General features: G+C 39.7%; 1 protein-coding gene across 9 annotated transcripts in view; it reads right to left on the bottom strand.

Moving 5' to 3' along the window:
* The window catches only part of FN1 (fibronectin 1), a 361,029-nt gene that overhangs the window by 23,633 nt on the left and 324,068 nt on the right, over window positions 1-13,328 (bottom strand). For 5 of the 9 annotated variants that reach the window (XM_033945938.1, XM_033945940.1, XM_033945941.1 and 2 more), the window contains 3 exons: window positions 11,098-11,265; window positions 4,018-4,143; window positions 1,048-1,154 (listed from right to left, as the gene is read on the bottom strand). In XM_033945938.1, the coding sequence (XP_033801829.1) occupies window positions 1,048-1,154; window positions 4,018-4,143; window positions 11,098-11,265 (401 nt within the window). The remainder of the gene's footprint in view (window positions 1-1,047; window positions 1,155-4,017; window positions 4,144-11,097; window positions 11,266-13,328) is intronic. The other 4 variants (XM_033945944.1, XM_033945939.1, XM_033945943.1 and 1 more) reach the window with 1 other exon arrangement.

The following is a 13,328-nucleotide window of genomic DNA, read 5'->3' as shown; positions in this document are numbered from 1 at the left end:
TTTGGCTATAGGAGCTAACGCTCTTGGTCAAATTTCACAATTCTGAGTGTATGTGAACACTTAACTCACTTTATAAGCCAGATTTATATTTTGCTTACTTGTATACTGAGAAGTCTTGTCTAGTTATACAGTATTACTTTGACTTCCTTGCTTTTCAAGCTACGACAATACACACCCTCTACTATATTCAGTGTGACTTAGATAAAATATGCTGGCATAAAATATGTCTTCTTTGAGCCAGAGCAGCTTTAAACTTTTTTGGATGCTAAAAAATTAATGCAATAGAGCTATAAGAGAAAGAAAGGCCGGTTTGAATCATGTTAAGCCTTTTCCTGTATTTAATTTTGTTATTGAAAGAGATCTTATCTTTTCTTACTTATTTCTCCTCAGGAGAGATGGGGTCTAAGGAAGAGTTTTAGATAATATGTTAATGTTCATATAACTTATTGTATCTTTTGTTTTTCTTCAAACTTTTTGTTGATAAATCATATGTATTCCTTAATAATAGTGCTCTGTATTGCTGTAACAAGAGGATTCTTGTATTTAATTTGAAATGCAAATAAATAATTAAAAAAAATGCTGCTACAAAAAAAAAAAAAAAAAAAGAGTGAAATTTATTCTTGTCATGGCATGCGTACAACTAAAACAAAATTATTTAGCATGTCGCCAATTTATCTCATTGAATGGTACAAGTGAGGACTAGATTTAGAGATATTTTACAAGTATAAAAAATAGCTATAAAAAATAACTTTAGCAAACTATATCGATGGAGAAAAAAACTTCAAACTTAAACGACAGCCTTTAACTTGAATATTACAAGACTTTTAACAGTTGCTGTCATGGTTCTTATCCAGGGATTAAAACCTCCACTGGTATTCAAACTTCAAACTCCACAAGCCTCGTTACACAGCATTCAAAAGTGCACAAAAAATCTCCAGACCAACTAACACAAAACTAATCCATTTGGAAAAACTGCCCACCAGAGAAACGTTTTTGTAACATGGGCCCTTTCCATCATAACAATAAGACCATTACATTCATGCTTACCCGATGCCCTCCGTAGCAGGTGCAGGAACATATAGCTCCCAGATACTCCTTCTGCCACTGTTCTCCTACACTGTACATCTTTCCATCATCATAGCATGTTGCTTCATCTGAAAAATAAAAAAAAGGATCTCATTGTTAATTATTCCTTACACTCCAACCCCAGTGTTAAGATCTCTCCAAGACAGCAGGTTAGTACGACTGGCAGCTAATAAAACAACCTGGCAATTTACTCGACGTAAAGTGTTTTTTTTTTTTTTAAATTTAGCACCTAGGGCTCCTTTTACGAAGGCACCTTAGAGAATAGCGTGCGCTAGCCGCTACCACCTCCTTTTGAGCAGGCGGTAGATTTTCGGGTAGCGAGCACTAATCCAGTGTGTGCGCTAAAACCACTAGCGCAGCTTCGTAAAAGGAGCCCCTAGTCTTTGGAATAAACTTCCAAATTATTTATGTCTTGAACTGAATTTTAAAAGCTTTTAACACCCTTTTAAAAACATTCTTTTTTCATTTAGCCTTCGGTTCTGACATTCTTCAAAATGACTATATATACTAACAAGATACTTCCTTTATATAATGATGGTCTAAATAGAGGCACATGGGCATCTTTTTTGTTTGTTTTTATTTAATTTATTTCTTTTTTGTGTGATTGAATAGGTCTTTCCTGTATTTTATGGAGTTCTTTCTTTTTTTCATGCGTTTGATTTTAATTCTTAGCTGCTGAGAACTGTTGTAAGCTTCGGCGGGCTATCAAGTTTTAATAAACATAAACATGTATTTAAATTTCATACAGCTAATAAACCCTCCTTTTTCAAAACCATAGCGCGGTTTTTAGCACTAGCTACGGCGGTAACAGCTTTGACACTCATATGAATTCTAAGAGAGTTGGAGCTGTTACTGCCGCGGCCACCGCTAAAAACTGTGCTACGGTTTTGTAAAAGGGGGGGGGAAGCTTGGTGGCTGTGTTTTTGCCTTGCAAATTGAAGCCATTATGCGCTGCCTTGCTATCACACTTTAGAGGTAATTTTATAAACTCTTTCACATTATGTGGCCACTGGTATAAAAGTACATGATGGTGCACATTTTGCAGGTAGGTATGTGTAAAGGGGTGGAATTTGCATGAAGTGTGGGTAGAGCACACAAGTATGTGCATATTAATTCATAGTTATCTTTAAAAATTATAGGCATAGATATTTACAGCTCCATGGCTGCTGTAAGTCTTTGTGCCTGCAATGCAGGCAGATTTATGGCACTTACCTTATAATTTAAAAAGACCTGTCTTTATAAGATTGAACAGGCACCAGGTGCCCCTTTATAAAATTATCTTCTATGACTACAACAGTGCACACTTATGCTTGTTTTCATGTTTGATTTATGATTACTCTTGGTGGAATTCTGTGCAAGATTTTGGAAAATTCTGTGCACAATGTTTCAAAATTCTGCAAAGTGTATATGTAGTGTTTTGCATAGAATTCTCCTATCCTGGGGCCTGAAATTCCTTCCTGCCTTTCCCTCTCTCAGGTTCCTGTCTCCCTCCAAATCTCACCCCTCTCTCACTTGCACCCTGAATACTCTCCTTGGCCCCAATAGACTGGCACCTCTTTCTCCTTCTCTCCACTGGCTAAATCTCTTCCTTTCTACCCATCCCCTTTCTGGTCTTGGCTTCTCTTCCTCTCTCTACCATCCCCCCTCTCCATTTGTGGGTCCAGCATCAGTGTCCCCTCACCCCACCCACCACCTCTGTTGCTTGCAGTCTAAATCCCTTCCCCACTCCCCATGGTCTGGCATCTCTATCTCTTCCTCCATCTTTCCCCTTTGAACACAACTTCAGGCACATCTTTGGAAATTGTTTTAATTGACTTGATTCGAATTGTTTATAACAATTTTTTTAGGTACTTTACATGTTATAATGGATTGGGTACATTTATCTTTGTTTTTTTATTTGCTCTTGGGATGATAGAGCTTTATCCTTAACTTAGGCTTAAGTATGAGAAATATCCCTCTTGTCCAACCTCAGAAAAGGTGTTTTAAAGAAATTTCTAAACATGATTTTCACCCTAAAGTACTGATTAACTGTACAGAAGTTATAAGGATCAAATAATCTCATTGGCTAGCGCGTTACAATACCGCACGCGCTAAATGCTAACGCCTCTATAAAGCTTGCATTAGTATTTTTTATTTAGTGCGTGCGCTAAAAACGCTAGCGCACTTTAGTAAAAGGAGCCCTAAATGTTTTAAAGTTATTACAGTAATTTAAAATGGGTTTCATGTTCCAATTTTGAAACTATCTTTATTGTTCCCATCCCTTGTTACTATTTAAATATAAGATCAGTTGGGAATAAAAACACACATTTTGAGAGTCTGGATAGAGGAACATCAACTAGGATGCTTACTCCTTACCGAGACTTGGCTTACATCAGCAGAGGACCCATTAATTAATGAACTGTGTCTCATAGGTTATAAAATAGTTTTAGTGGTCAAAGAGAAAAAAAAGGAGATGGGATTGCATTAATACAATATATAAAGACATATATTGAGGTGAGCCTATTAGAGATATTTAACTTGGAATTAGAAAGAATTGCTTGCCATTTAAAAGAGGGCTCTGACTATGACATCTGGTTGTATCCAAATACACCATTATGATATTTACCCCAGGCTAGCCGGTACTTGAATGAGAAACACTGAAGGAGCTAAAATGGTGTTAAATTCACTACAACCCAGCTCGAGGGGAAGAGTCTCTTTGTTCCAACTTGCACTTGGTATACATTGTGATGCTGGCATCACTGTCCAAAGTTCAGCAGTGCTTGTCAACAATCTCATGACGTTGGTATGACAAACTGACTACCATCCAATCTAAATGTAGCAAGCTTAGCATACATAAGTCCCACTCTCATCAGACAGGCTAGATACAAGGAACTGGAAATCACCCAAAAGACCTCAGATCAGGTGAGATAAAACAAACTTGAAGACACTTACGTGGTTCACACTTAAACTCTCCTTTCCCGTTTCCAAGACAAGTGCAGCTCATCATCTGTCCATTCTCACCTTGGCGGTCCCATTTAGCTCCAATCTTATGGTTTACGCCATTGTCGTGACACCATTCTGCACAGAAAACAGGTTGGGTTACAGATTATTACAAAGACGACACTCTTGCTGATAAAAATATAGAGTAAACCCTCCTCTAAAACGTCTACTAGTACAAAGTACAAGAAAAAAAATATTTGTTATAGTAACTTTCTTCCAGCTTTTCAGTTTTCATGAATATTAAAGCAAAGGGTCAATATAAACACATTTAAATAATTGAGAAAACTACACACATTATGAAATGTGATATGTCATATCATAATGATGCATCTGTGGACTAAATATTTTACCAAGAGTTTTCACAATATTAGTTCTATGAGAGTGTGTTTCCTTTTCCCCAGTTTTTTCCTAGCTTCAGCTCTAAACACACTGCTGCTTTAACCCATCTGTGCTATCTTACCAAATAGGTAGCCTTTGCTGCCAAAACAATAAGAGGCCCATAATCAAAAAGAAAATATGTCTAAAAACCCGCCTAAATCGGCCCTTGGATGATCAAAAAGACCGGTTGTCCAAGTACCGATAATCAAACAGGGTTTTAGATGTATCTATAACCAGCTTAGGCCTTTTCACTGCCTCTGTGCACCTAGAGCGAAAAGGGGCATTTTTAGAGGAGTGGGTAGGGTGGAATTTGGGCCGACTTAGACTTAGTCGTTCAGCAACCATAATCAAAAAGTTTGACAGGTTGCCTGGACGGAACTTATTTTTTGACTTAGACCAAGTCAAAACAGGTATAAGTTCTACATCGGGCCGCTAAACTGATCGCAGTTGCTGCGATCAGTTCAGCAGCCCAGGCAACTCGAAGAAAGAAAAGAAATAGAATTTTTTTCTACCTTTGTTGTCTGGTTTCTGCTTTCCTCATCTTCTCATCATTCTCTTCCTTCCATCCACTGTCTGCGTTCTCTCTGCCTCTTCCATATGGCATCTGCTCTATTTCTATGTCTCTACCCGAAACTGTCTGCCTCTCCCTTCCATCTCTCCCTCCCCACATTAGTCTGGCACTCATCTTCTTCCCACCACTCCCCCCATGGTCTGGCATCTCTGTCTTCTTCCCTTCCATCTCTCACTCCCTCTCCCAGGTGGTTTTTAGCATTTCTCTCCTCCCCTCAGATCTGGTATCTATCTCCCCAATCCAGCTTGGGCCCTTTTTTCTTTATCCCCTTCTTCCATCCAGTATATGCTCCCTTCTCTCTCTCTCCTCCCCACTTTCCTTCAGCATCTGTTCCATTCTCTCCCCTCCCCACTTCCATCCAGTGTCTATGCCTCCCTGTCTCTCCACTTCCTTTCAGCATCTGTTCCCCTCCCCACTTTTTTCCAGTGTGTCCCCCTCTCTCTCCTACCCACTTCCATGCAATGTCTGCTCCTCACTCCTCCCTATTTCCTTTCAGCATCTGTTCCTCCCTCCCCTCCCCCTCTCTCTCCACTTCCCTTCAGCACCCTTCACGCAATCCAGCAGCCCCCTCCCAATCACCGCGGTCCAGGCATCTCGTCCCCTCATCGGGGAATCTCCCTCCCCCTCACTTTCGCTGGTGATTTTCAGTTTTCTCTCTCTGAGCTTTTTCACAAGTTGTGCGCGCGGCTGCCCAGAAACTTATCCTCTGACACAACTTCCTGTTTCCACCTGGGTGGCTCCTGTTAGAGGAGAAGTTTCAGGGCAGCCGCGCGCATGACTTGTGAAAAGGCTCGGGCCGATCAGGGAGAGAAAACTGAAAATCACCAGAGAAGGAGAAGGGAAGGAGGGAGATGCTTGGGTCATGGCAATCGGGAGGGGGCTGCTAGACCACGCGATCGCAAGGGCTGCTGACCGGGAGAGGTGAGAAGTGAGGCAATGAATGCAAGATACTTAACTGTGGGGACAAGGCCATTCACCGCTCCATGGGGTGGTGAATGGCCTTGTCCCTGTACCCATGGCACCTAGTTTTTTTTCTTCCCCGTTCTGGCGGGTTACCCATGGCTACCTGCAGCTTGCTACAGGTAACCGTCACCGAGTCATTCTCTACTGCCAACTCCAGACTCCATCCCTTCTATCTTGCTGCATCGTATACCTGGAACAGATTGCCCAAGTCAGTGTGTCAAGTTTCACTTCTGGCAGTATTCAAATCTAGGCTAAAAGCCCATTTTTTTAAGGCTGCTTTTAACTCCCACTCACTTGTAAAGTACCCATGTGTGTTTTATCATTCCCTCTATAAGTAATTCCCTAACCCCTATTTGTCCTTTTTAATTAGATTGAGTAGGGATTGTCTCTTACATGTTAATATTCAGCACTGTGTACATCTAGCAGCGCTATAAAAATAAATAGTAGCTGTAGCAGTAGCAGTAAAGGGGAGAGGTGAAGGTACGAGTTAAGGCCAATTTTTACCACAGCTTAGTAAAAAAAGACCCTTAAGATTTTTCCATTTTTTAAATACATTTTTTAAAACCCATATGTAAAACAGGGGATAAAAAATTAGTTTGCTCGTTGTATGATCAGCATGTGTTTTTGTCTCCTTTTTCATGTATAGTGTATATTGAGCAAAGAATATTTATTTATTTTAAAAATTTATATACTGTTTAAACCTAAACGATTTACATATCATTACATACATAATTCAGTAAGACAAATAAAATCAAACAAACATTAACATATAATCATTGGAAAATCAAGTAAAGTACCCATCAAAAGAACAATCGCAAAGATCAATTCCTAGAAAAATGCATTAACAAATAAATACAGAAGAGCCCCTGTATCTGCTGATTCTGTATCCACAGTTTCAATTATCTGTGGTTTACCATGGCCCGAGCACCGAGTGCTCCTCCCACACTCAACTCCACCATGCCCACAGCCTCCCAAGTTTACCTCCTCAAATCTTCACTGGCAGTGAGCAGCATCTCCTGCTTGCTGCTCGCGCTGGCCTGAGATCCCTCCTTCTGATATCACATCTGGGTTGCTAGACCTGCTGCCGGTGAAGATTTGAGAATGTACGCTGGGGGGAGGGGGGCGGCTATGGTCTTGGTGGTGTAGAATGTGTGTGTGGGGGGGGAGGGGAGAAGGAGTGTTCGATGCTCGGGACACGGTAAACATGTTATAATAGCGTTTGTTATTATCTGCAGTCTTGGAACCTATTACTTGCAGATATGGGGACCCTACTGTAATCACATGCAATTTTCATCGCATAAGACTCGGTAAACACCTCTAATGTATTATGGGCAAGATGGTGGGGATGGTCCATGCTGGGTACAGGCAGTGGGATGGGGGGCTGCAATCCAAATGTGTGCAGTCTTCTGACCACTCCATACACTCCCTCACTGACTGAAAGAGGGGGTTGCTCTGACTGTAAGGAGGGGTGCTCAGCTCTGGGTAGTCGCCAAGCCCGGTACGCCACTGGGATAACACAAATGTGCTAGACATAAGTATTGGAAGAATCTAAGTAGTATCTTCATTTTCTGGCCACTATCCTTTCAGGCCCTCTACATATGGTGCTTTAGAAGCCAAGGTGGCTGTTAGCACATGAGCACTTAACTATTTTGTAGGTGGTAAGGGCTAACCCCATGCTAACTGGTTAGCATATGTCAATGTAGCTGTGCTAACCAATTAGCACAGAACACATTTACTCTCCACCTCTTCCCACCCCAGTGCTAAAAAATAAAGTTTGTTTAGCACATGGGAAGTGCATGCACACACTTTATAGAATCACGCTTAGCAACGCCTAAGCATTGCTAGGCATCCTAACTTTAGGATGTACCTAATTTATGCCAGGGTTTTTTGGGGGGCTAAATGTGCTCACCTAAGTTGAGCACCTACTGGCGATGCCTACGTGCAAAACACGTGCATGATCCTCCCCCGAATCATGCCTACTTTGTGGTAAGCACTTTGGACTAGGCACCTACCTCGAAGTGGTAGGCATCTACCAAGTTAGATGCCTAACATCCAATTAAGTGCAATTTACGGTAATTACAAGTGCTATATAGAAACTGGCTGCTAGTGCCTCTTATTTAGAAAACACTAACCCCCAAATTCTATAAAGTTCACCTAAAGTTAGGCACCTACATTGTCGCACCAAATTGAATAATAGGCTGATAATCTGTTTACAACACAATAACACCTCTTAATTGGCACTAAGTGGAGTTAATCGAAAGTTAGGCACCTAAACTGGTAGGGGTGATTATACAACAGTTAGATGCCTAGTACAAAGCACATAGTTAAAAGTGGGTGTGGTTAGGGGCAGATTGTGGGTGTGTTTTTGAGTTAGGCACCTGATTTTTTGAGTTAGGAGCTGTTGGGTGCCTAACTTAGGCACAGGCATTTATGCCAAGAAAACCTTGGCATAAATAGGGTGCGCCTAAATGTTAGAAAGCTTATCACCATCTAAGCACACTTAGGTGGTGCTAAGCAAGATTCTATAATGGGCGCCTACATTTATAGAATCATGCTTAGTGTCACACTAATTGGTGCTAATTTTTAGGTGACATATATAGAATAAGGCCCTAACCGCTCCCGTGTTAACCAATTAGTGCAGCCTAATCATAACGTGTTAGCTAGTTAACGCTCCCACACCCATATCACATCACTCTGAAGAAAATTCTTAAAACATAAATAATGCTCAGTTTAGCAAGTGAAAACAGAGAAAATATCAGAAAATGCTTTAACATGTTTATGTGGTAGCCTGTTCTCACACACTAGCCATGTGTTAAGGGCTTAATGCTCTTTAGTAAAAGACCCTTCCCATATGAATTTTTTTAAAACTGTAAAAACCAAATCCCCATTTAAAACATTTCTCATTGGACCCCTTTTCTGCCTTTCTTCTAAAAGGCGGGAGTGACGGTGAGGAGGGAAAGGAATGTTCCAATAAAGAGGATGATTCATGATAAGAATTTTACCCCCCTTTTACAAAACCACGCAAGAGATTTTTAGCGCCAGCCAGCGTGATAAATGCTCTGCGCTGTTCCTATGGTCATAGAGTTCTTATGAGTGTTGGAGCACTGGCTGGTGCTAAAAACCGCTTACACGGTTTTATAAAAGGTGTGGGTGGGTTTAATTAATACATTTACTGGGATTTATTAACTACCTTTATGAAGATATTCACACACAATATGAGAACTAGTAACTTTTTTTTTTCCAATTTTTTTAAGCTGTTTCACACATGTATGTTGATTCTTGAAAATAAATCTTTATTTTTTAAAAATGATCATTTGTGATGTCACCAGTTTGGCCTATTGGATTTACCCTTTGAACCTCTCCCTGTAAATTATTTGATGGAAAAAGCAGAAACATTTGTATTTATGACTTTGTATAGGTTTTTTATTTTCTTTCACATAAATTAATAACTGGTTCATTTACCTCCATGTGAAGGAGAATAATTCATAAAAAAAAAATACATAGTACCCCCTTAAAATTCTAAAATGTCACAAATGCTGAAGGGAACAGGAATATATAGAAATATGTTAAGAATAATAAAAATAGACAACATCTGTGAAATTAATATCATTCCAAAGCTGAAATACATTTAGTTTTATAACTGTAGTCAATCTTCAATGTTTTTACAGCATTTTGCTTAGGATCAAAATGTGTGTTTCATATTTATTCAACTTAGAAAGTGTCACGTTTTCGATAATAATAAGCGCTAAGGAGTTGCATAATACAGACTTCTATCCCAAATATGACTTTGTGATATATATGAGTATGGGTGTGTGAATTTCAGCATTCCCTGAAAAAATTCCCAAGGTTCATTAAAAAAATATGGAACATATAAAAATCTAGACAAAAGCTCCTTCTTGGAGAAGGATTGCATACTTCACACTGCACATTGCAAAGCACCGTTCGCTAAGACAGAGAACTGTAATCACAGATTACAGATCAGTTACGTGTATCTCATAAGCAGCAATGTTCAGGAACAAGTAATTTCAATTTCCTTTCATTATTCAATGACGGAAATTATTACTTTGTTTTAAGCTAAAAGAGAATGTGCATAAGAGAGAAAGCGAGAGAGAGTGAGTTTATATTTCTTTCACTGCATGTTTGGAACAGATTATATTTTCAAACATGTAAACATTAGCCCGGTTTAAAAAAAATAAAACTTAAATTTTACCAAATCTCCATTGAGCTTGCAAATATTTCCATTGTCTTTCTGCCTTTACTCTCATTAAGGGCTCCTTTTACAAAGGTGCACTAGCTGAAAAATTACCGCCTGCTTAAAAGGAGGTGTAGTGGCTAGCGCATGGGGATTTTTAGTGCACGCTAAAACAGCCAGCGCACCTTTGTAAAAGGAGCCCTAAGTGTTAGGGATTTGTAGGTGTACAAAACTTCTTCCCTTATAGACAATCTAGTTGCCTGACTTCCCCTAGGGATGTCAGGCCAGTCAACTTCGTCACATTCCGTTCCCAGGTAATGAAGTATTACAGATAGTGCTCTCAATAGTGCAACTGGGGAGATAAGCACAGCCTTTTGTGAAGGAATGAGTTTGTTATACTCCCATGTTTTAAAAACTAAGCTGTATTTTGGAGGAAAAGAAAAGAATGTCTCTATTCAAGCTACTTTTATAGAAAAATGAATGTACCAATTAAACAAAATCCTTGTGGCCTTAATATCTGTGTTATCCTTAATGTGTTATGGCTCACATGTTTTGGAACTCAAAACTATATGTAAAAATGAAGAAACATACTGTTGCCTAAGCCATTGATGTATAGGAAAATTATAAGAGGGAGTACTGAAAAGTTCTCAGCCCAACCAGCCAACTTCTTACATTCCAAGCATTATTTTGCCACTGTAGCTGAAAAGAGTGATCTTATTTTGTTAAGTACCAATTTGCAAAAATAAAATTCGATGTTTTCACATTGTTTCAGATCACTGATTGAACCATATCCACATCACTCGCTTCTTGGTCGGGTTGAGAACCTTTTAGCACCCCTTCGTATCTGCATGCCAGATGTTTGGTAAAATTTGGGTGATGGAAGGACCAGAGGAAATCATGAAAGGATAGATAGAAGCGAGCTACTCACTAGACGAATCGCATCTGAAATGACCACTGCCAAAGCCCAAGCATTTACACCAGAGCCTAAAGCCAGATTCAGACATCCGTTCCCACTCCTCTCCAATAGTATAAAAGGAGCCAGTGGAAGTATCATAGCACGTGTCTTCCAATGGCTTGGACACATCTTCTGACACTGCTGAGGAGAAGAAAACAAAGCAACATATTACTTACACATAACTGATACAGGGAACCCACCCCCCCCAATCTCAAAATAAAAAAGAAAAGCTGAGCTCCTAAATTTGTGCCCTATTTTCAGCCACCAAGTTTTCAGCTGCAAATTCATCTACATTTAGGAACTTAAATGTTATATTGATGTTATGGTGTTTTCTACATCAGTGGTTCCCAACCCTGTCCTGGAGGACCACCAGCCAGTTGAGATTTTGGGATAACCCTAATCAATATGCATGAGAGAGATTTGCATATAATAGAGGTGACAGGCATGCAAATATGCTCAATGCATATTCATTAGGGCTATCCTGAAAACCTGACTTGCTGGTGGTCCTCCAGTGGGAACCACTGTTCTATATCATTGACCCTTTTCTATGGAATTTTTAGTTGTTAAAGTTTACTTTTGCAACTGGGCAATTGAGGGCTAACAGTTGCCTTTTGGAGTAAGGCATTTTCATTTATTTTCCTTGTTTACTGTCTTTTCCATCTGTTTTACCACAATATGACTGAACTGCTTTGATATGCGACGAATTGCAGTATGGTATTAAACATAAACATTCTTATAAATTTAGCCCTGCCATTCATTTGCCTAAAAAACACTGCTAAGCTCTTAACTTTTTTTTCTTTTTCAAATATGCCCACTAAATTGAATAGTTTAGTGAAATTCTAGTCTTAGTTAATTTCTAAACAGGCTAATTTATGAGAGGCTGCTGAAAAGTTCTCAACCCAACCAAGACGAGAATGATGAGGAGTCATAAAACTTACAAGTTATTCCACATTTTTCATGATACTTTTCATTTCTATGATATGATATGAAATGAAGTGTCAAGAAAAGTGTGGAATAACTTATGTTTCATGGCTCCACATCGTTCTTTTCTTGGTTGGCCTGAGAACTTTTTAGCTGCCCCTTGTAAGATCATAATTTTCAAAGGAGCCCTTTTACTAATCTGCATTAAATTCTAATGCACAACTAATGCAGCAAAAATGGTCTAACTTGGGATGCGGGCACTTAAAAACTGGTTAGTCCCAATTAAGAAGTGCATTGGATGATCTATAGAAATCGTATGTTCCTCTCTCTTTGGCCCACCTTGCAAAATGACCAAACTCCACTAACATTATTTTGTCTTCTCTCAATGCAAAAATGTAAAGATGACATCCCTCAGCTGACAACCTCAAGTTTCATAGTCCTATTCAGTTGGAAGCAGTCTTTACTATTAGATCTGTAACTTTATCATGGCTGCAGCATCTGATGGCCTCTAATTACCACTGGAGTTATCAACATACCTGAATCTTCTAATACCAATGGATTAAAAAAAAAAAAAAAATGTAAGGACAGCATGGCTAAGAATAGTGCATCAAAACAGTAGTTGTTATGCTCCTACCCCAGATTACCACATGGATTATGTAGTGCTGTAAAGTATCTAACCAGCTAATAGTCAGCGCTATTTGGCCAGCCAGGAGCAGCTCTTGGCTGGCCAAATAGCAAATAGCTAGTTATCTGCCAATATTAAGTGGGAGATAGCTGGCTATCTTCTGCTGAATATCTGGGTCGGCAGATAGCTTAGTGAATGGCTATGTCACACTACATATCCGATCACCATCAATATTCAGCGGCTCGCCAGCTAAGGCACATGACAAGATAAACCTACCTAAAAAGCAGGTTTATCTTTGATTACTAGGCCTTAGCTGTCCAAAGATGAATATTGGCTTGGCTGGCTAAGTCTGTGGTGGCAAACTTTACAATTCAATGCCGGTGGCTGGATACGCCAACTACGAGCCAGGCTGTCTCCCAGGGCCTAAGTTAACATATTTGTTAATACAGGAGGTGAGGTGAGGAGTGGCCTAGTCGTAGAATTGCTTCCTCTAACCTGCTTCAGCTGTATTGTGCTGAAATCTGAACCTCCTAATGACGTCACCTCAACTGCTCCTAGCCCAGGTTTTGTCCACTGGTGAGTGGAGCAGAACCATATGGACCCATGCTTTCCCTATAATTAAATAAAACACATATGAGTATATGTGTTTTACTAAGGT

This window comes from Geotrypetes seraphini, chromosome 5 (genome assembly GCF_902459505.1).
Source record: "Geotrypetes seraphini chromosome 5, aGeoSer1.1, whole genome shotgun sequence".
NCBI classification, from domain to species: Eukaryota; Metazoa; Chordata; class Amphibia; order Gymnophiona; family Dermophiidae; genus Geotrypetes; species Geotrypetes seraphini.
The sequence above is the reverse complement of the archived record's forward strand: the minus strand, read 5'-3'. Positions and strand labels throughout refer to the sequence as shown.